We start from the raw sequence: 22222 nt of genomic DNA on the forward strand, positions 1-22222 counted from the left end.
TGGACTGGAGTGGGGAGAGACAGGAGGCAGCGAGGCCAGCAAGGAGGCTGATGCAGTAATCAAGGTGGGAGAGGATACGTGCTTGGATCAATGTGGTAGCAGTTTTGGTTATGTTGGGAAGGTCGAACCAGCAGGACTTGGTGACAAATTGAATATTTGGATTGAGTGAGAGAAAAGTCGAAGATAACTCCCAGGTTATGGGTTTGTGAGACGGGGAGGATTATGGCGCTGTCTACAGTTACGGGAAAATCTGAGGGAGGATAGGGTTTGGGTAGGAAAATGAGGAGTTGTGATGTATCTACCCCAGTGCCAAGGCACATAGCACTTAACAAGTACCACTGAATTTTAAAATTCCTGGACTTGGAAAAAGATCGGTGGTACAAAGTGCAAACTGAAAAAAATTGTCTCAGACAACTTATAAATTATCTTAGTTACCTTTGATTATCCCTTTTTTAAAAAAAGTAGTATCAGCGTGTAACACTGATGTGTTCTTTTTTGATGCTAAATATAAGGTTTATCTGCTTTAAGAGTTTGTGGGGTTTTTGGTTTTTTTTTTTTTACAGTATCTGCTAAGTGATAACTATATGCCAGGCACTGTACTAAGCACTGGGGTAGATACAAGCTAATCAGGTTGGACATAGCATATGTCCCACATGGGGCTCAAAGTCTTAATCCCCATTTTATGGAAGAGGTAATTGAGGCAAAGAGATGTGAAGTGACTTGCCCAAGGTCACACACAATAAACAAGCAGCAGAGGTGGGATTAGAACCCAGGTCTTTCTCATTCCCAGGCTCATGCTCTAGCCACTGGGCCATGCCACTTCTCTTCAGCTTCATACTGTTTTGATATTTAAATAAACTTCTACCAGTTTCCTGAAGCCTACGGGTTATTTTAAAATGAAAGCGTACTTTCAAAATTTGATCTGATTAGTAGCTACACAACCTAAACTGTACTGGAAGTAACTGGACTATGGTTTACAAAATTAGACTCAAATAGGTTTAAACAGGAAGAATTGATTCAATGTAAATTGTTTTGGAGGGACTTGCTTACTTTTAAGTACTTTTTTTTGGATTTTCTTAATCTAAAATCACAAAGAAGCACGTGATAATAAGGACGTGACAATCAATCAATCAATCGTATTTATTGAGCACTTACTGTGTGCAGAGCACTATACTAAGCGCTTGGGAAGTACAAGTTGGCAACATATAGAGACAGTCAATCAATCAATCAATCGTATTTATTGAGCGCTTACTGTGTGCAGAGCACTGTACTAAGCGCTTGGGAAGTACCCAAGTTGGCAACATATAGAGACAGTCCCTACCCACCAGTGGACTCACAGTCTAGAAAGGGACAATCTTGTCCGTAACGTTATATTTTAGACTAACATAAAGCAGACCAACGTATAAATGTTTGCTTCCCATCACACATTTCTTCACAATACAATTCTCTTGAAAATTTTGTATAGGCAGTTGGGGTGAGGAATTTTGCTCTTTGTCCCTCTTTACACATATCTGCGACATTTATAGCTCCGGGAGCATCTTCAATTCCTTCACTACCTGGCCCAGAAACATCTTTCTAAAACTCCCAAACTGTTATTGAAGATCATATCATTTGCCCTACCATTTATTTTTCCCCGACACTCCACACACATTTAACTACTGAAATAGCACATCACAACCTTCTCTTTGTTGGGATATTTTGCTTCACTACCTTCCTGACCTTAAATGGTACCTGCAGTGTGACCGGCAACAAAATTAGGGCTCCAAGAATAAACTCCGCACAAATTGCAAATAAGGTCCACCTTAGGCTACAAAAATGCCCACACGTACCTGCCTATGTTTCTCAAGTGAACCTAACACTTATTAGACTCCAAATTCTGATTTTGGTGTCCCCTTCAGGAAACTCTTCATGAAACTGGCTGAGAGCATCAACAAGACACGGAGACCTGGGAATTGCTACCTGTGAAAGGGCCGGAGGCACCCTCAAAAAATAACAACCGGGTGATTACGGACCTCTTTGCAAACTCAAGTCAACCCTGCAACTTGAAGACAGTCAAGAGAATGCAAACCAACTCCCCAGGGAATTGAACATATATCTAAAGATCTTCACTGACCCCACGGAACTGCATGCTGTCCCAAAACTGTATCTTAGGAACACCACCAGAACATTCTTTGGGAGACCTCATGGATCACCCCAAACTGAACAGCGACAGAGCTGTAGTGTGTTCAATTTTCTCTACCGTCCCTGAGACTTTGATTCGCCACAGCCCTATCCGATCTAGGGAGATCAATTAATCAATCAATGGCATTTTTTGGGTGATTACTGTGTACAGACCCCTTTATTAAGCCCTTGAGAGAGAACAATGCTCACTGCGGGGAGGGACTGTGACGCAGGGCACTCTCCCAAGTGCTCAGTGCACAGTAAAGCACTCAAATACTACTGAGTGGATGAATGAATTAGGCAATCAAGTCATCATCATCATCATCAATCGTATTTATTGAGCGCTTACTATGTGCAGAGCACTGTACTAAGCACTTGGGAAGTACAAATTGGCAACATATAGAGACAGTCCCTACCCAACAGTGGGCTCACAGTCTAAAAGGGGGAGAAGGCAGACAAGTCGGCAGACAAGGAGCCAGAGGGGGAGAAAGATATTGAAATAACTACAGATGGCGGGGGGAAGTGCTGTGGGGTTGAGGGTGGGGCGAATAACAAGTGCTTAAAGGGTACAGACAGCACTTAGAACAGTGCTTTGCACATAGTAAGCGCTTAACAAATACCATTAAAAAAAAAAGAGCGTAGGTGACACAGAAGGCAGTATATTCCACACTCAAGACAAATGGCAAGATGGGATCTCAAAAAAGGGCCTGAAGAGAAGTCACTCTACACCTGCTTCAATCCAGCTTTTTGAGCAGGTCTTCAAAGATGCAGATACAGTTGCAGTGAGCTAAAATGCGGTGACAGAAAAACACTTGAAAGACATTAAAGCCCTGGTTCAAACAACTAATCGATGGTATTTACTGAGCGTTTACTAAGTGAGAAGCAGCACGGCGTAGCAGATAAAGCATAGGCCTAGGAATCAAAAGGTCATGGGTTCTGATCCCAGCTCCGCCAATTGTCTGCTGTGTGACCTTTGGCAAGTCATTTTACTTCTCAGTGCCTCAGTTACCTCATCTGTAAAATGGCGAGTGAGACTGAGCCCCAAGTGGGACAGGGACTGTGTCCACCCCGATTTCCACCCCACTGCTTAGTAATCAATCATATTTATTGAGCACTTACTTTGTGCAGAGCACTGTACTAAGCGCTTGGGAAGTACAAGTTGGCAACATATAGAGACAGTCCCTACCCAACAGTGGGCTCACAGTCTAAAAGGGGGAGACAGAGAACAAAACCAAACATACTAACAAAATAAAATAAATAGAATAGATATGTACAAGTAAAATAAGTAAATAAAGTAATAAATATGTACAAACATATATACATATATATAAGTGCTGTGCGGAAGGGAAGGAGGTAAGATGGGGGGGATGGAGAGGGGGACAAGGGGGAGAGGAAGGAAGGGGCTCAGTCTGGGAAGGCCTCCTGGAGGAGGTGAACCTAATAGTACAGTGCCTAGCACCCATGAAGTGCACAACAAACAGCACAACTATTATTATGATGCAAAATACTTTACTAAATGCTTGGAAAAGTATAATTCAACAGAGTTAGCAGAAACGTTCCCTGCAATAAGGAGCTTAAGATATGCCAGCTGAACTGGGGGGAGACAACCGAGGCAGGCAAAAATGTTCCCTGCCCATAAGGAGCTTAAGATATGCCAGCTGAACTGGGGGGAGACAACTGAGGCAGGAAAAACATGGGCCGCAATCACAAAAATTTAAGTTTCTGAACAGCCGCTCTGAGAGGAGGCCGAACTGAAAACAGTGCCGGGCAGTGAAAACAGCAAACGTGTCAGCACAACAGAAAGATAGATTTCGATGGGTCTGGTACGAAAAGGACTCAGATATTCAACCACCTGTGCATCCGAGGATGAAATTCATAGGTGGTGTCATCTTAGAATATCGGAGATAATTCTAGAGATTGATGCCAAAATCTCCCCCAGAGGGAAAAAATGCCATTATTTGATTTATTTGAACACTGACCTTAAAGCATTTTACCCAAAAGATACCATCATCATCAATCGTATTTATTGAGCGCTTACTGTGTGCAGAGCACTGTACTAAAGCACTTGGGAAGTACAAATTGGCAACATATAGAGACAATCCCTACCCAACAGTGGGCTCACAGTCTAAATGTGCCATGGATAAGATCCATTCAGCAAACAAAAATCACATTCCATCACTCCACCAAAGACCGTATTTGCAAAAATATGTATTTTTAACTTATGTTATACTTACTTCATTGATAGCTTCACTTTGGGTTTGAAATAGGGGGCCTTTTGATCTGCCAGAAAGATGATTAAATCATTTCCTAGAAGAGGCAAATGCATGCAATTAGAGAAATATGGGGGGCCAACATATCACAAGAACACCCTTGTGACTCCAAGTGTAACTTAGTTGTTCAGTGCAAAAAGTGGAGCTTTCAAGAAGAAGCACCCACAACTCCTGCAGCTTTGAGGAGCATGTAGAGAGGGCACATTCAAGAAAAATTGACATTAGTGAAAATTATCACTACCAGGGGTGGTTAGGCCAGCAGATGCCTTCTGCTTGCCTAGGAAGACTCGTTTATCATCATCAATCGTATTTATTGAGCGCTTACTATGTGCAGAGCACTGTACTAAGCGCTTGGGAAGTACAAATTGGCAACATATAGAGACAGTCCCTACCCAACAGTGGGCTCACATATGGACAGGTTGTTCCAACTGTTGGTGTTGTTTGAGGATTTCCTGTTTCATCCTATTGCTGTGTACATTTCTTGTGGAGTTGCTTTTCGTCTTTTTCTCCCTCCCATCCAAAATGAGAAATGACCTCAACGCCTGAGAGTGGCCATTAATTCCTCACAAGGATTGCAGCCACTGATACCCTTCATTTGTGGCATCCCCCTTTTAGGCTGTGAGCCCACTGTTGGGTAGGGACTGTCTCTATATGTTGCCAACTTGAACTTCCCAAGCGCTTAGTCCAGTGCTCTGCACACAGTAAGCGCTCAATAAATACGATTGATTGATTGTTGCGTAGGGACCATCTCTATAAGTTGCCAACTTGTACTTCCCAAGCGCTTAGTCAGGCGCTCTGCACACAGTAAGCGCTCAATAAATACGATTGAATGAATGAAGAGTCCAATAAATTGTTTTGTTGTCCGTCTCCCCCTTCTAGACTGTGAGCCCGCTGTTGGGTAGGGACCGTCTCTAGATGTTGCCAGCTTGTCCTTCCCAAGCGCTTAGTCCAGTGCTCTGCACACAGTAAGCGCTCAATAAATACGATTGAATGAATGAATGAATGAATGAAGAGTCCAATAAATTGTTCTGTGGCCTGTCTCCCCCTTCTAGACTGTGAGCCCGCTGTTGGGTAGGGACCATCTCTAAATGTTGCCAGCTTGTACTTCCCAAGCGCTTAGTCCAGTGCTCTGCACACAGTAAGCACTCAATAAAGACGATTGAATGAATGAAGAGTCCAATAAATTGTTCTGTGGTCTGTCTCCCCCTTCTAGACTGTGAGCCCGCTGTTGGGGAGGGACCATCTCTAGATGTTGCCAGCCTGGACTTCCCAAGCGCTTAGTCCAGTGCTCTGCACACAGTAAGAGCTCAATAAATATGAATGAATGAAAGTGACAACTTCTGTGGGCCTCAGGGACCTCGCCTGTCAAATGGGGATGAAGACTGTGAGCCCCACGTGGATCAACCTGATCACCCTGGAACCTCCCCAGCGCTTAGAACAGTGCCTTGCACATAGTAAGCTCTTAATAAACTTTTTTTTTTATTTTTTTTTTATTTATCCCGGCTCCGCCACTTGTCAGCTGTGTGACTTTGGGCAAGTCACTTCTCTGGGCCTCAGTCCCCTCATCTGCCAAATGGGGATGAAGACTGGGAGCCCCCCGTGGATCAACCTGATCACCTTGGAACCTCCCCAGCGCTTAGAACAGTGCTTGGCACGTAGTAAGCGCTTAATAAATGCCATTATTATTAGTAGTAGTAGTAGTAGTAGGGCAAGTCACTTCTCTGGGCCTCAGTCCCCTCATCTGCCAAATGGGGATGAAGACTGGGAGCCCCCTTGGGACAACCTGATCACCTTGGAACCTCCCCAGCGCTTAGAACAGTGCTTGGCACGCAGTGCTCTGCACATAGTAAGCGCTTAATAAATGCTATTATTATTATTATTAGTAGTAGTAGTAGTAGTGGTAGGGCAAGTCACTTCTCTGGGCCTCAGTCCCCTCATCTGCCAAATGGGGATGAAGACTGTGAGCCCCCCGTGGATCAACCTGATCACCTTGGAACCTCCCCAGCGCTTAGAACAGTGCTTGGCACGTAGTGCTCTGCACGTAGTAAGCGCTTAATAAATGTCATTATTATTACTATTATTATTATTAGTAGTAGTAGTAGTAGTAGGGCAAGTCACTTCTCTGGGCCTCAGTCCCCTCTGGGCCTCAGTCCCCTCATCTGCCAAATGGGGATGAAAACTGTGAGCCCCCTTGGGACAACATGATCACCTTGGAGCCTCCCCAGCGCTTAGAACAGTGCTTGGCACGTAGTGCTCTGCACGTAGTAAGCACTTAATAAATGCCATTATTATTATTATTACTATTATTATTAGTAGTAGTAGGGCAAGTCACTTCTCTGGGCCTCAGTCCCCTCATCTGCCAAATGGGGATGAAGACTGGGAGCCCCCTTGGGACAACCTGATCACCTTGGAGCCTCCCCAGCGCTTAGAACAGTGCTTGGCACGTAGTGCTCTGCACGTAGTAAGCACTTAATAAATGCCATTATTATTATTATTACTATTATTATTAGTAGTAGTAGGGCAAGTCACTTCTCTGGGCCTCAGTCCCCTCATCTGCCAAATGGGGATGAAGACCGGGAGCCCCCCGTGGATCAACCTGATCACCTTGGAACCTCCCCAGCGCTTAGAACAGTGCTTGGCACGTAGTGCTCTGCACGTAGTAAGCGCTTAATAAATGTCATTATTATTACTATTATTATTAGTAGGAGTAGTAGCAGTAGTAGGGCAAGTCACTTCTCTGGGCCTCAGTCCCCTCATCTGCCAAATGGGGATGAAGACTGTGAGCCCCCCCGTGGATCAACCTGATCACCTTGGAACCTCCCCAGCGCTTAGAACAGTGCTTGGCACGTAGTAAGCGCTTAATAAATGCCATTATTATTACTATTATTAGTAGTAGTACTAGCAGTAGTAGGGCAAGTCACTTCTCTGGGCCTCAGTCCCCTCATCTGCCAAATGGGGATGAAGACTGTGAGCCCCCTTGGGACAACCTGATCACCTTGGAGCCTCCCCAGCGCTTAGAACAGTGCTTGGCACGTAGTGCTCTGCACATAGTAGGCAATTAATAAATGCTATTATTATTATTATTATTATTATTATTAGTTAGCGCTTAACAAAAGCCACGGTTATCCGACACTGACTTTCCCGGAGCACGAAGAGGTCCGTTTGCTTGTCGGAGTTGAAGTCTCCGAAGGCGGCCAGGGTGCCCCAGGCGTCCGGGCCCAACAGGTCGGCGGTCACATTGCGCAGCGCCCGCGCAAGATCCGCGCCTAGCAACCGCAGGCCCAGCAGCAGCACCAGCAGCCGCCGCCGGTCCATCCTTCGGCTCTTTCCGGAAACGCTCGGCTCCGCTCGGCTCCCGGCCGCCGCCGCGCTTGACGGCCGCCGCGCTTGACGGCAGTCGCCGCCCGGAGGTCCCCGCCGCCCCGCTCGCCGCCCGTCCCGCCCCCGCCCCGCTCGGGCCCCGCCCCCCCGTGCGAACCGTCGGCCCGGCGGACCCGCGGCGCCGCCGGGCTGCCGGCGGCGGGAGCCGCGCGGTTTGCGACAGTGTCGCGACGCGGCGGGCGGGGCCGGCGCCGCGTTGCCGGGGCGACGGCCGTTCCCTCTGCCGGCCATGGCGGCGGCGCGGATGGCCGACGCCGGCTGGAGGCTGTTGGAGCGACGGGCCCGCAACAAGCGCTCAGGTCTGGACCCGCCCGGGGGAACCCGCTTAGCCTCCAGCATCATCATCATCATCATCATCATCATAATCATCACTACTAATAATAGTAGTGATGTTATTGGTTAAGCGCCTACTACGTGCTGGGCGCTGGGGCAGATCCAAGGTCATCAGGTTGGCCCACGTGGGCCTCCTAGTTGTCATCCCCATTTTAATGATAATAATCATAATAATGGTATTGGTTAAGCGCCTACTATGTGCTGAGCGCTGGAGTAGGTCCGAGGTCATCAGGTTGGCCCACGTGGGGCTCCTAGTTGTCACCCCCCTAATTATAATAATGGTATTGGTTAAGCGCCTACTATGTGCTAAGCGCTGGAGTAAGGCCAAGGTCATCAGGTTGGCCCACGTGGGGCTCCTAGTTGTCACCCCCCATTATAATAATAATGGTATTGGTTAAGCCCCTACTATGTGCTAAGCGCTGGAGTAGGTCCGAGGTCATCAGGTTGGCCCACGTGGGGCTCCTAGTTGTCACCCCCCATTATAATAATAATGGTATTGGTTAAGCCCCTACTATGTGCTAAGCGCTGGAGTAGGTCCAAGGTCATCAGGTTGGCCCACGTGGGGCTCCTAGTTGTCACCCCCCATTATAATAATAATGGTATTGGTTAAGCCCCTACTATGTGCTAAGCGCTGGAGTAGGTCCAAGGTCATGAGGTTGGCCCACGTGGGGCTCCTAGTTGTCACCCCCCATTATAATAATAATGGTATTGGTTAAGCGCCTACTATGTGCTAAGTGCTGGAGTAGGTCCAAGGTCATCAGGTTGGCCCACGTGGGGCTCCTAGTTGTCATCCCCATAATAATGATAATGGTATTGGTTAAGCCCCTACTATGTGCTAAGCGCTGGAGTAGGTCCAAGGTCATCAGGTTGGCCCACGTGGGGCTCCTAGTTGTCACCCCCCTAATTATAATAATGGTATTGGTTAAGCCCCTAGTATGTGCTAAGCGCTGGAGTAGGTCCAAGGTCATCAGGTTGGCCCACGTGGGGCTCCTAGTTGTCATCCCCATAATAATAATAATAATGGCATTGGTTAAGCCCCTACTATGTGCTAAGCGCTGGAGTAGGTCCAAGGTCATGAGGTTGGCCCACGTGGGGCTCCTAGTTGTCATCCCCATAATAATAATAATGGTATTGGTTAAGCCCCTACTATGTGCTAAGCGCTGGAGTAGGTCCAAGGTCATCAGGTTGGCCCACGTGGGGCTCCTAGTTGTCATCCCCATAATAATAATAATGGTATTGGTTAAGCCCCTACTATGTGCTAAGCGCTGGAGTAGGTCCAAGGTCATCAGGTTGGCCCATGTGGGGCTCCTAGTTGTCATCCCCCATTATAATAATAATGGTATTGGTTAAGCCCCTACGATGTGCTAAACGCTGGAGTAGGTCCGAGGTCATCAGGTTGGCCCACGTGGGGCTCCTAGTTGTCATCCCCATAATAATAATAATGGTACTGGTTAAGCCCCTACTATGTGCTAAGCGCTGGAGTAGGTCCGAGGTCATCAGGTTGGCCCACGTGGGGCTCCTAGTTGTCATCCCCATAATAATGATAATGGTATTGGTTAAGCCCCTACTATGTGCTAAGCGCTGGAGTAGGTCCTAGGTCATCAGGTTGGCCCACGTGGGCCTCCTAGTTGTCATCCCTATTTTAATGATAATAATCATAATAATGGTATTGGTTAAGCGCCTAGTATGTGCTAAGCGCTGGAGTAGGTCCGAGGTCATCAGGTTGGCCCACGTGGGGCTCCTAGTTGTCATCCCCATAATAATGATAATGGTGTTGGTTAAGCCCCTACTATGTGCTAAGCGCTGGAATAGGTCCAAGGTCATCAGGTTGGCCCACGTGGGGCTCCTAGTTGTCATCCCCATAATAATAATAATAATGGTATTGGTTAAGCCCCTACTATGTGCTAAGCGCTGGAGTAGGTCCAAGGTCATCAGGTTGGCCCACGTGGGGCTCCTAGTTGTCATCCCCCATTTTAATAATAATAATGGTATTGGTTAAGCGCCTGCTATGTGCTAAGCGCTGGAGTAGGTCCAAGGTCATCAGATTGGCCCACGTGGGGCTCATAGTTGTCATCCCCATATTGGTTAAGCACCTACTATGTGCTAAGCGCTGCAGTAGGTCCAAGGTCATCAGGTTGGCCCATGTGGGGCTCATAGTTGTCATTCCCATATTGGTTAAGCGCCTACTATGTGCTAAGCGCTGCAGTAGGTCCAAGGTCATCAGGTTGGCCCACGTGGGGCTCATAGTTGTCATCCCCCATTTTAATAATAATAATAATAATAATGGTATTGGCTAAGCGTCTACTATGTGTTAAGCGCTGGAGTAGGTCCAAGGTCATCAGGTTGGCCCACGTGGGGCTCATAGTTGTCACCCCCATTTTAATGATAATAATAATAATTATAAGAGAAGCAGCGTGGCTCAGTGGAAAGAGTACGGGCTTTGGAGTCAGAAGTCACGGGTTCAAATCCTGGTGTGTGACTTTGGGCAAGTCACTTAACTTCTCTGGGCCTCAGTTACCTCATCTGGAAAATGGGGATGAAGACTGTGAGCCCCACGTGGGCCAACCTGATCACCTTGTAACCTCTCCAGCGCTTAGAACAATGCTTTGCACATAGTAAGCGCTTAATAAATGCCATTCAAAAAAAATAAGCGCTGGAGTAGGTCCAAGGTCATCAGGTTGGCCCACTTGGGGCTCATAGTTGTCATACCCATTTTAATGATAATAATGATAATAATGGTATTGGTTAAGTGCCTACTATGTGCTAAGCGCAGGAGTGGGTCCAAGGTCATCAGGTTGGCCCACGTGGGGCTTATAGTTGTCATCCCCATTTTAATAATAATAATGATAATGGTATTGGTTAAGCGCCTACTATGTGCTAAGCTCTGGAGTAGGTCCAAGGTCATCAGGTTGGCCTACTAGGGACTCACAGTCTTATTCCCCATTTTAATAATAATAATGATAATGGTATTGGTTAAGCACCTACTATGTGCTAAGCTCTGGAGTAGGTCCAAGGTCCTCAGGTTGTCCCACGTGGGGCTCATAGTTGTCATCCCCCATTTTAATAATAATAATAATCATGTATTGATTAAGTGCCTACCATGTGCCAAGCGCTGGAGTAGGTCCAAGGCCATCAGGTTAGCCCACATGGGGCTCACACTCTTATTCCCCATTTTAATAATGATAATGGTATTGGTTAAGCACTTACTGTGTGCCAAGCACCGTTCTGAGCTCCGGAGTAGATCCACAGTCATCAGGTTGGTCCACGTGGGACTTATAGTTGTCATCCCCATTTTAGTAATAATAATAATGGTATTGGTTAAGCGCCTACTATGTGCTAAGCGCTGGAGTAGGTACCAGGTCATCAGGTTGGCTCATGTGGGGCTTGCAGGTTTATTCCCCATAATAATAATAAGAAGAATAAGAATAAGAATAATAATGGTGTTTGTTAAGCGTCTATTGTGTGCTAAGTGCTGGAGTATATAAAAGGTCATCAGGGGGTCCCACGTGGGGTTCACAGTCTTAATCCCCATTTTACAAACAGGATAACTGAGGCCCAGAAGAGTTAAGTGGCTTGCCCAAGGTCACACAGCAGACAAGTGGTGGAGCTGGGATTAGAACCCATGTCCTCTAACTCCCAAGCCCGTGCTCTAGCCACTGAGCCACGCTGCTTCTCTAATAATGGCACTTGTTAAGTGCCTTCTATGTGCCAGGCACTGTACCAAGCGCTGGGTTGCAGAGAAACAAATCGGATTAGCCTCAGTCCCAGTCCCACGTGGGGCCCACACGCTCCATCCCCATTTTACAGACGGGAACCGAGGATCAGAGAAGTGAATTGCCCCAGGTCACACAGCAGACAAGCGGTGGAGTCGGTATTCGAACTCGTGACCTCCTGACTCCCGGGCCCGGGCTGTAGCCACCACTCTGCCTTGCTTCTCCAACTCCAAAAAGCCCGGCGATCGGTCCTGATCCCCCAAATCGGGCAGCTTTCCTGTCCCCCCAAAACAAATAAGGACCTGCTTCTCCTCGAGAAATAAATGCTGGGGAGCAGAGAAATCCACCCTCTGCTCTGCTTTCCCTTGCTTTCCCTTCTTTTAGACTGTGAGCCCACTGTTGGGTAGGGACTGTCTCTATATGTTGCCAACTTGTACTTCCCAAGCGCTTAGTACAGTGCTCTGCACACAGTAAGCGCTCAATAAATATGATTGATTGATTGCAGACAGCCGCTCCCCCTCCTCATTCATTCAGTCATTCTCGCGGAGCGCTTACGGTGTACAAAGCACTGTACTAAGCGCTTGGGAGAGTGCAGTGTCACAGTAAACCTCTTCCTGACTCCCCCCGGCTCCCTTTTCACTTTGACCTGGGGTGGGAACAGGAGAAAACTTGGAGAAGCACACAGTAAGCGCTCAATAAATACGATTGATGAGAAGCAGTGCTGCTTAGAGGACAAAGCATGGGCTTGGAATCAGAGGACCTGGGTTCTAATCCAGTCGATTGCTTTTGTGACCCTGGGCAAGTCACTTAACTTCCCTGTGCCAGTTTCCTCCCCTGTAAAATGGGGATTCAGTACCTGTTCCCCCTCCTACTTGGACTGTGAGCACCATGTAGGATAGGGACTGTGTCCACCCTGATTGACCTGTATCTACCCCAGCGCTTAGAATAGTGTTTGACACATAGTAGACACTTAACAAACATCGTAAAAAAAGAAGGCTGGGATTTCCCAGAGCCCAAGTGAACGCCACAAGTCCCCAGAGGGTGAAATCCCTTCTTCTTCCCCTCTCTTTTTCTTCTGGCTCTGCTGCTTTGCCACAGATCCGAGAATCCCTTCCCACACTTTGGCAGCCATTCCCAAGGATTCTTCCTCCCCCATCCCGCTCGCTCAAGGAATTGGGTTCCTCCCATCTCCTAATCTTAAAGTCTTCTTATAAGGCTTTGGGGGTTCAAAAAGGAGTGTCCGGTTCCTTAATTGGTTCCCAAATTCCAGAGCCCCAGAGGGTACACAGTTGCAAATATAAATTTGACTTGATGATAGCCATCAATTCTAGACTGTGAGCCCGCTGTTGGGCTCTGTGTCTCTATGTGCTGCCGACTTGTACTTCCCAAGCGCTTAGTACAGTGCTCTGCACACAGTAAGTGCTCAATAAATACGATTGATTGATTGATCAATTGCTCTGCCGGTGGCCCAGGCTCGGTGGCGAGATTCTTCGGAGAGCCGGGATTTAAACCGTTATTAATGGTGCTTTTCTCCAGGCCGAAGCTTGCTCTAGTTTCAAATGCAACCATAAAAGGAATGTATTGAGCTCTCTGGTCTCCCTACTTGGAAGCAATCTGGAAATGAGTTTGGCAACCCAAGACCCCAGGAGGGGAATTGGCATGGAAAAAGAATTTGCCATCTGACCACCCTGAGCTGTGAGACTTGGAGAGATAATCAGAGGGTGGACATCCCATCTTCTTGTAAATAGGTCTCCCATAAACTAGCCCTATTTGGGGATTAATGGTACATTTCTCTTTTGCAGGCATTTTTTTTAAATAATTGCACTATTGTCTAAAGTTAGCTGAATACTAGTTCTGAGAGAATACATGGAAAAAAAGTTGGATTGTGTAGAGACTGTATACTCAGAACTTTGTACTTTTAAAAATAACAATAATTAGAAAAAAGCCATGGTAGTGGAACGGCATGGCTTAGTTGAAAGAGCAAGGGCCTGGACGTTTTAGGACCTGGGTTCCGATTCTGGCTCTCACCTCCCTGCTGTGTGGCCTTGGGCAGATAAGTCACTTCTCTGTGTCTGTTTACTCATCTGTATGATCAATACTATATTGAGTGCTTACTACATGCAGGGCACTGTACTACGCAGTTGGGAGAGAACAGTACAACAGAATTAGCAGATATGTTACCTGCCCATAAGGACCTTACGGTCTAGAGGGGGAAACAGATATTAATATGAATAAAATGGGAATTAAATAACTATCCATCCTCCAATTTAGACTGTGAGCCCCGTGTGGGTCAGTGACCATGTTCAGCATTATTGTTTTGTCTCTACCCCAGCACTTAGTACAGTGCTTGGCACCTAGGAAGAACTGAAAAATACTATTTTAATCCCATTGAGATAATTATATATAAATATATTCAAAATGTTTCTGATGAAGCCTTGTCAGGTCTGATTCTGAGAAACAATTTCTTGTTTTTTTCAGAATCAGTTGCTAGTGCAATTTTTAACTGCATATTTGATCTTAAACATTAAGTGCAGTGTAGTATCAATGATGTTTAGAGTGCTATTGCAAAAAAAACCCCATAAAACTTGGAAATATTCCTGGGGCATATATTGATATAGAAAATAACCAAAGCTATCTATACTTTAAAGAATGTTCATCATTCTGAAGTTGGCTTTGGTTATTTTCTGTATTTCTTTTTGCATATTCAATGGTGGTTTTTTTCCCCTTTTATTGATGTGTAAAACATTAAAACGTAGTTTTGGAAATTCTGGTTCTCACAGGCACCTACAATTTTAGGCCTTTTTCTTAAATAATGGATTCAGTTGATCAACTTTTATTCAACAGAATTAGACAGCAGGTGCTTGCGGGTAGTTTTATATCCAGCCTGAGTCAGCAAGCATCAGTATTAGGTATTCTTAAACTAGATACCAATTCAAGACATTATCTGAAGCGTTAATTCTTTTGAGATTCAGATTCCTGTGGAACTTTCTATTATAGGCTAAAGGTCCTCTGATGCAACTGTATCTTGTTTCACCTTACTCATCAAGTTTAGTATGAGCAATATGTTCAGAAGGTTGAGTGAATGTTTTGCATTTGGGCTAATTTCAATCTCGGGTAGATTGAACTAGAGTAATAACAGTGTTATATAGTGGCAAACAAGGATTTCGCTGCACAACAAAAAGTTTTACTTGTTACACTTTTAATAAATGGATATTTGGTATACCTAGTTTCATTAAGTCGATAGTAATAGTTCAGTCCAATTTTAGAAGTATAAAAGGCACAAAAATCACATTATCATGAACCCCAATCATCTCAATGATTGTGTCCTGCATCGAGGTAATAACACCGCTAACCTTGCATTTGCTTGATTTTTGCTTAATTAAATCTAACCTTCACTAAACAGTTTTGAAAATTGTTATAGTTTAGCCTGAGACGTATGTGGTTAGAGACAAGATTTTGCAATGGCCAGTTCGGACAATGAGGCAGCCACTTCTTCCCGTGCTTTCTTAAGGTCTGGTAAGTGTATAGACCCAGAAGGGTTCATTTAATATATTTAATTCTTTAAATTTCTCTCTTTTCTCCATTGCTGTTTTAATAGTGTCTTGCGCATATATGTATATATATTTGTCCATATATGTATAAATCCATACATATATGTATCATATAAATGGAGCTATTTTGTGGGAATAGATTAAGAATAGCTTTGGGGGAGTGGATTTTAAATCTTAGGCTCATTTGATCTATCTTTGTAGTTTCGTCACTTGTCTTTTAACTGGTAAAACTGTAGGTGTTTCCAGTTAGTGGGAATACCAAATCGTTCAGTATTTTAAGTTGAGAAATTACTTTTAATACACCATTCAGGCTTTCTAACTTTTGAGGGTTGCTTTCTTCTCCTTCTTAATGCTATGAACATTATTGCAGTGATGTTAATTGCATCTTCACTTGTGGATTTAAATGCACTGTTGTATAACTAAGAAAAGTACTGTAATCATTTGGAAAAGAAAGGATATTGGCAAAGTCAGCTGCCTCAGTCCAGCCAGCTGGGCATATTCCCAGGATATCAGGCCCCTGACCGGAGGGTTTAAGGTGGAGACTTCTGTGGGTTGGTTGAATCTGGCAGAACATCCCAAAGGAATGAGGTTCCGGCAGGTCAGCGGGCCGCTTTTCCTTCCCCAATCCTTAGGAAAAATGCCGCTTTCTCCAGGGGCTTCTGAGCACCTGCATTCCCCTCAGCCCTGGTTGTCGTTCGTACTCCTAGGGAAAGAATCACAAGAGAAAACAAAGGCATAGCTTGCTGAGGCAATTAGCTCAAATTTTATAAGTCTGGTCATCCTTGAATGAAGAACAATAACATAAAGAATTAATGTCTATCCCACTTTACAGAGGTCATGCTGAAAGGATGAAGTTTCAGCTGAAAAATCCTGAAGTCACACCCTGACTCTGAGCATCCAGAATGAACATAGATCTCGAAAATCTGCTTCCATATCATTATAAATTGATCATTATATGTATTATAGCCTGAGTTTGTTCTTGAAGGTTTTTTTTAACCCGTTTTCTTGATTGGATTTGGAGAGTCAGATCTTGAAGTATTACCATTGATGAGTTTTTCCTTCTGATGGATTTAATGTGTTCTTAAGTGAAAAATGTTTAATTCTAACATCATAATAATTGTGTTATTTATTAAGCACTTACTGTGTGCTAAGCACTGCTTAGATACAAGATAATCAGGTTAGACATAATCCATGTCTCCCATGGGGTTGAAAGTACAGGGTGGGGAAGAGCAGGTATTTAATCCCTATTTTACAGATGAGTTAACTGAGGCACATGACTTGCCCAAAATTGTACAGTAGGCCAGGCATGGAGCTGGGATTAAAATCCCAGTCTCCTGATTCCCAGGCCCACTACTGCTTCTCAGTATCTGGGTTTCCAGTTTTTTCTGTTTTTGTTGGGGGTTTTTAACAGTGTAAACCAGAGCACCTTTCGAGCATTAAAAAAAAGCACTGAAAAACTTTTATCCCATAATGAAATTGCAGGACCTGAGCTCATTTACTAACCCAGAAAGCAAAACAATATACCATAAAGTAGGTTGCTTCACCTCCTAGGCAAGACAGTTAAAGTTGCAGCAAGTGGAGGTGAGTTATCAAAACTCAGAGATTGCATTATTTTGTGGTGAGGTGAGAAATGTTGTCATCTTGTAGTCCTCTTTCCTTTTATTGTTTGGGAGGTATTTGCAGTGTTTCTTACTAAGCGGTCCTTGCATCTCTCACACAGGTAAAATTCCATTAAAATTAATGCCGCTTAAGCAAAAGGCTACATGATGAAATTGTTTCCGCCCCCTAACCCGGATACGATTTCAGTTCCTTTAAAATGAACCTACATCTCTTTACAATGAAAAACTCTTCTGAATCCAAGTGCCTTAGTAAAGTGCCTAGTACTCTGCACACAGTAAGTGCTCAATAAATGCCACTGATTGATTAATTGATCTTATGCATTATCGTTAATTGCCCTGTTTCGGCCCTTTGCTGGAAAAAGAAGGCACAAGCAGAGGATCAGAGTTTTTGCTCTTCTGGTAACCTTGCTCGGGAGTGGAAACAGTTCCTGATGAGACAGAAAGGATCTTTTAGTAGCCATGGTCCTTGGTCAGATGGACCCTAATGCTACCTCATTGGGAACTGCCTTGGTTAACATAGATTGGGTGAAACTTTTGCAATGTACCATTATTTTCCCCTCAGGCATAGTGCACAATTCATTTGAATTTTCTGTTGTTTTTCTGTTGTTCACTGAGGCTTATTCCACAGTAAGCCTATGAACTTTGTGGCTTAATGGCGAGCCCTATGTGGGACAGGGATAGTGATTATCTTTTATCTACCCTAGCACTTAGTGCTTGACACACAGTAAGTGCTTAACAAAACCGTAAATAATAGTAAAGAGAATAATTAAGACAACAGTGTTTGACACAGTGCTTTGCACATAGTAAGTGCTTAATAAGTGCTATTATTATTAACAAATACCAAAATAATGATAATTAAGAGAATAATTAACAGAATCAGTAATTTAACTTTTGTCACATAAAGTCATTTTTATCAAAAGTTAAATCCAGCATTTTTGTGGGGGTCATTCTTTTCCCTTGGCAAAAATTTAGTTTTCTGCACTCTGGGCCCTTCTTCCATAGGATGACCCAAGGTTAAGATAAACCCATCCTTTTTTAATTTTCCTTCTTTCACTTTGTTTAACAACTCTGGCCTACCAAGTACGATCAAGCAATTCGAATTATCCACTGGATTATGTGCTCATTATTCCCTTTTGTAAGTGTTGCAGCCAGACCGTACGTGTTTTCCACTGACATGGGTCCCTTGCTCAGTGAAGCTTAGATAAGATATTTTGATTAAATAAGGGGAATTTTCACCTCAAGTAGATGTCTCACAAATATCCCACTGTTACATTGTCAATAAACAAACGAAAAAATTCAAAAGCAGAGTTAATTTTCGTTTCTATGGAAACCACCATTGAAAGCATGTGAGTCGCAGCGGGATTTTCACATACAGTGCTTCTATATATTTGCCTCGTATTAGCTATTCACATGTTCTCTCTGCCCAAATCTAGGGTCTTCTGTAAACCACTTTTAAACTTGTATCCAGTTGGGAGCTTTCATGTGCCTTTAGGAAGTTCTCCTCCCCAATACGAGCAGGTGCATTAAATGGGGACATATGATACAGCCTAACTATCCTGCCATGAATTTTGTTGACCTTAAAGAACACTTTCTATATATATCCTTTGCGTAGATGAAGCTTCAGTTCAGATGTTGCTAGCTGAAAGGTTTCATCGTGCAAAAAAACTGTCTCTGTTCTCTCACGAGAAGATCCGTATTACTGTCCTAAAAATGGTTTCACCCCCACCCCCCCAACCCATCTACTTTTTTCATCTTAGCTGTTCAGTCACCGTAACACACCAACTTCGTTCATCAACTTTGTTTCTGGGAGTACAAAGTTTATTGCTCTTACACTTCTAGTGGTGGTGCTTCCGTAACCCCTTTCACAGCCTTATTGAAGGCACATCTCCTCCAGGAGGCCTTCCCAGACTAAACCCCGCTTTTCCTCATCTCCCACTCCCTTCTCTGTCACCCTGACTTGCTCCCTTTGCTCTTCCCCCTCTTCCCCTCCACCTCACAGCACTTATTTGTATATCTGTAATTTTATTTATTTGTCTGCCTTTCCCCACACCCCACCCCGCCAGACTGTGAGCTCACTGTGGGCAGGGATTGTCACCGTTTATTGTTGCATTGTACTTTCCTGAATGCTTAGTACAGTTCTTTGCAATCAGTAAGCACTTAATAAATACGATTGAGTGAAAGAATGAATGAATGAATAATGGTACTTATTCAGTGATTACTACATACCACGTACTGTATAAACACTGAGGCAGATACAGTTTACATCATCATCAGTGGAATTTATTGAGTGCTTACTGTATGTGGAGCACTGTGCTCAGCTCTTGGGAGAGTGCAATACAAGAGTTGGTCGAGAAAGCAGCATGGCCTAGTGTCAAGAGCAGGGGCTTGGGAGCCAGAGGTCATGGGTTCTAATCCTGACTCCGTCACTTGTCTGCTGTGTGACCTTGAACAAGTCACTTAACTTCTCTGTGCTTCACTTACCTCATCTGTAAAGTGGGAATTGAGACTGTGAGCCCCACGTGGGACAACCTGAGGACCTTGTATCTACCCCAGTGCTTAGAAGAGTGCTTGGCACATAGTAAGTGCTTGACAAATACCAGTATTATTATGTTCCCTACCTACAGTGAGCTTGCAGTCTAGAGGGTGTGTATATATACTGTCGAGTTCAAATTTTAAGGCACTCAGAAAATGTTTCATGTTCATTGTTTTGTCAAATGTGTAGCAGATCCGGAGCTCTCCGGGTTTACTCACTATTTGCAATGACCTGATTATCTTGGATGTATCCCAGAGCTTAGTATGGTGCTTGACACGTAGTAAGTGCTTAATAAGTACCATTAAAAAAACAAAAAGGCTCACTCTTCATTCATCATCATCATCATCAATCGTATTTATTGAGCGCTTACTATGTGCAGAGCACTGTACTAAGCGCTTGGGAAGTACAAATTGGCAACATATAGAGACAGTCCCTACCCAACAGTGGGCTCACAGTCTAAAAGGGGGAGACAGAGAACAAAACCAAACATACTAACAAAATAAAATAAATAGAATAGATATGTACAAGTAAAATAAATAAATAAATAAATAAATAAATAAATGGAGTAATAAATATGTACATACATATATAGATATATACAGGTGCTGTGGGGAAGGGAAGGAGGTAAGATTGGGGGGATGGAGAGGGGGACGAGGGGGATGAGGGGGAGAGGAAGGAAGGGGCTCATTCATTCCAAACCAATCTTTTAGCTGTTCCTCCTTTTCTACTCATCAGTCTCAGTACCCTCTTCCATACTGTTTCCTGGACTGGAATTCCCTCCCACAAGTGTGACAGACCACAGCTCTCCCCCCCCATTCGAAGTCCTCCTAAAATCCCACATGTTCCAACAAGCTTTCCCCCATTAACCAGCACTCTAAGCCATGTAAACCCTTCAACCAAACTATGAACTTCAGAGCATGTACCACAAACATATCAAATATCACTATTGTATATTCGACTGTACTTTCAGTTATATTTTTCTGTCCGTCTCCCCCATTATGCTGTAAGCTTATCGTGAGCAGGGAGTGGATCACTTATTTCTCCCGCCCTTCCTTCCCAAGCACCTAGTTTAGTTTACCGCACCAAATGGTCACTCCTGTGTGACAGGCTTAATAGGGCATTGTGGCAAGTGAGGCAGTCAGAGTTTTAAAAGTTTTAAAAGTTTAGGCCTCACCCTCCTAGCTGGACTAGGAATCTACAGGAAACCTGTTGCGGTGGCGGACAGCGTTATTTCTAGTAGTGTCCATCTCCCTCCCCACATCTAGATTGCAAACTCGTTGTGGGCAGGGAATATGTCTGTTTATTGTTGTGTTGTAGTCTCCCAACCGCTTAGTACAGTGCTCTGCACACAGGAAGCACTTAATAAATATGATCGATTGAATGAATGAATGTTTCTCCCACACAACAGTGTGGCTTAGTGGAAAGAGCAAGAGCTTGGGAGTCAGATGTCGTGGGTTCTAATCTCAGCTCCACCACTTGTCAGCTGGGTGACTGTGGGCAAGTCACTTCACTTCTCTGTGCCTCAGTTCCCTCATCTGTAAAATGGGGATGAAGACTGTGAGTCCCTCGTGGGACAATCTGATGACCTTGTATCTGCCTCAGCGCTTTTGAACAGTGTTTGGCATATAGTTAGCACTTAACAAATATCATCATTATTATTACGACTTAGTTGTCCTTTCTAACTATAGTATGTGAAGAGTATATCTACTTTTGAAGAATATATCCATTGAGAAGCAGCATGGACTAGTGGAAAGAGCATGGATCTTGCACCTGGGTTCTAATCTCTGCAATGCCACTTCAATCCATCAGTGAATCAGTGGTGTTTATTGAGTGCTTATTGTGCACAAAGCACTGTACTAAATGCTTGGATCAATCTATCAATGTTATTTATTAATCAATAGTATTTATTGAGCACATTCAGTATGGAGGAGCCCTATACTAAGTGCTTGGAAGAGTGCAGTGCAGCAGAGTAAGTAGACATATGTCCTACCCACAAGGAGCTTACCGTCTAGAGGGGGAGACTGACATTAAAATAAATTTCAGATATATCCATAAGTGCTGTGGGAATGAGGGTGGGAGGCTTAAGGGTACTTGAGGGATTTTTGAGTTTATTTGTTTTTGAAACTAAGAAATCCTCTCAACCCGAGTTTCGTGCTTTTGTGATCCCTTAGGGCAAGCCTGCTCTCTTGGTTTCATAATAGATGTCATAGTTATATCCCCAGTGAAGCGTACTTTAATGTGGAATTAAAACCATAGCAGGGTTTCAGGGTTAGAGAAACTATATAAAAAAGGAAATCTAGAAGGTATTTTTGAAGGTGTAAGAAATATGTGCATTTTTCAGGAGGTGCTAGACTCCTCAGGTCTGAGGTTTGGAGCTTTACAAATGACATGAGTTTTTAGAAAGATTTTTGATGGGCCAAACTTGTAATTATTAATCATTATGCTAATTTACTGTTATTGGACATTGACCATCATTTTCTTCTTTTAATCAAATCTTTTTTTAACATGACTCTCTTAAAGGTATTACTTTGTTCTAAACTATTGGAATGGGATCTGTATTTTTTAAATGCAGTAATAGTTTGTCTTTTTTCCCCTTGCCACTGAAGGCAAATTTTCTGGTAAGTGCCTCTGGGAGAATATACTTTGAAGTTGAAACTTGCTA

The 22222-nt window shown here is 44.1% G+C and overlaps 2 protein-coding genes across 4 annotated transcripts in view; one reads left to right on the top strand and one right to left on the bottom strand.

Annotated features, from left to right (window-relative positions):
- The window catches only part of ITFG1 (integrin alpha FG-GAP repeat containing 1), a 238961-nt gene extending 231201 nt beyond the window's left edge, over positions 1-7760 (bottom strand). The window contains exons 1-2 of the mRNA XM_038754317.1: positions 7568-7760; positions 4395-4467 (exon numbers count right to left, since the gene is read on the bottom strand). Coding sequence (XP_038610245.1) covers positions 4395-4467; positions 7568-7745 — 251 coding nt within the window. The 5' untranslated portion in view covers positions 7746-7760. The remainder of the gene's footprint in view (positions 1-4394; positions 4468-7567) is intronic.
- Positions 7761-8032: 272 nt separating this feature from the next.
- The window catches only part of PHKB (phosphorylase kinase regulatory subunit beta), a 261142-nt gene continuing 246952 nt past the window's right edge, over positions 8033-22222 (top strand). The window contains exons 1-3 of one of the 3 annotated variants that reach the window (XM_038753617.1): positions 8033-8110; positions 15279-15373; positions 22167-22178. In XM_038753617.1, coding sequence (XP_038609545.1) covers positions 15319-15373; positions 22167-22178 — 67 coding nt within the window. In that variant the 5' untranslated portion in view covers positions 8033-8110; positions 15279-15318. The remainder of the gene's footprint in view (positions 8111-15278; positions 15374-22166; positions 22179-22222) is intronic. The other 2 variants (XM_038753618.1, XM_038753619.1) reach the window with 2 other exon arrangements.

This window comes from Tachyglossus aculeatus, chromosome 11 (genome assembly GCF_015852505.1).
Source record: "Tachyglossus aculeatus isolate mTacAcu1 chromosome 11, mTacAcu1.pri, whole genome shotgun sequence".
Lineage (NCBI taxonomy): Eukaryota > Metazoa > Chordata > Mammalia > Monotremata > Tachyglossidae > Tachyglossus > Tachyglossus aculeatus.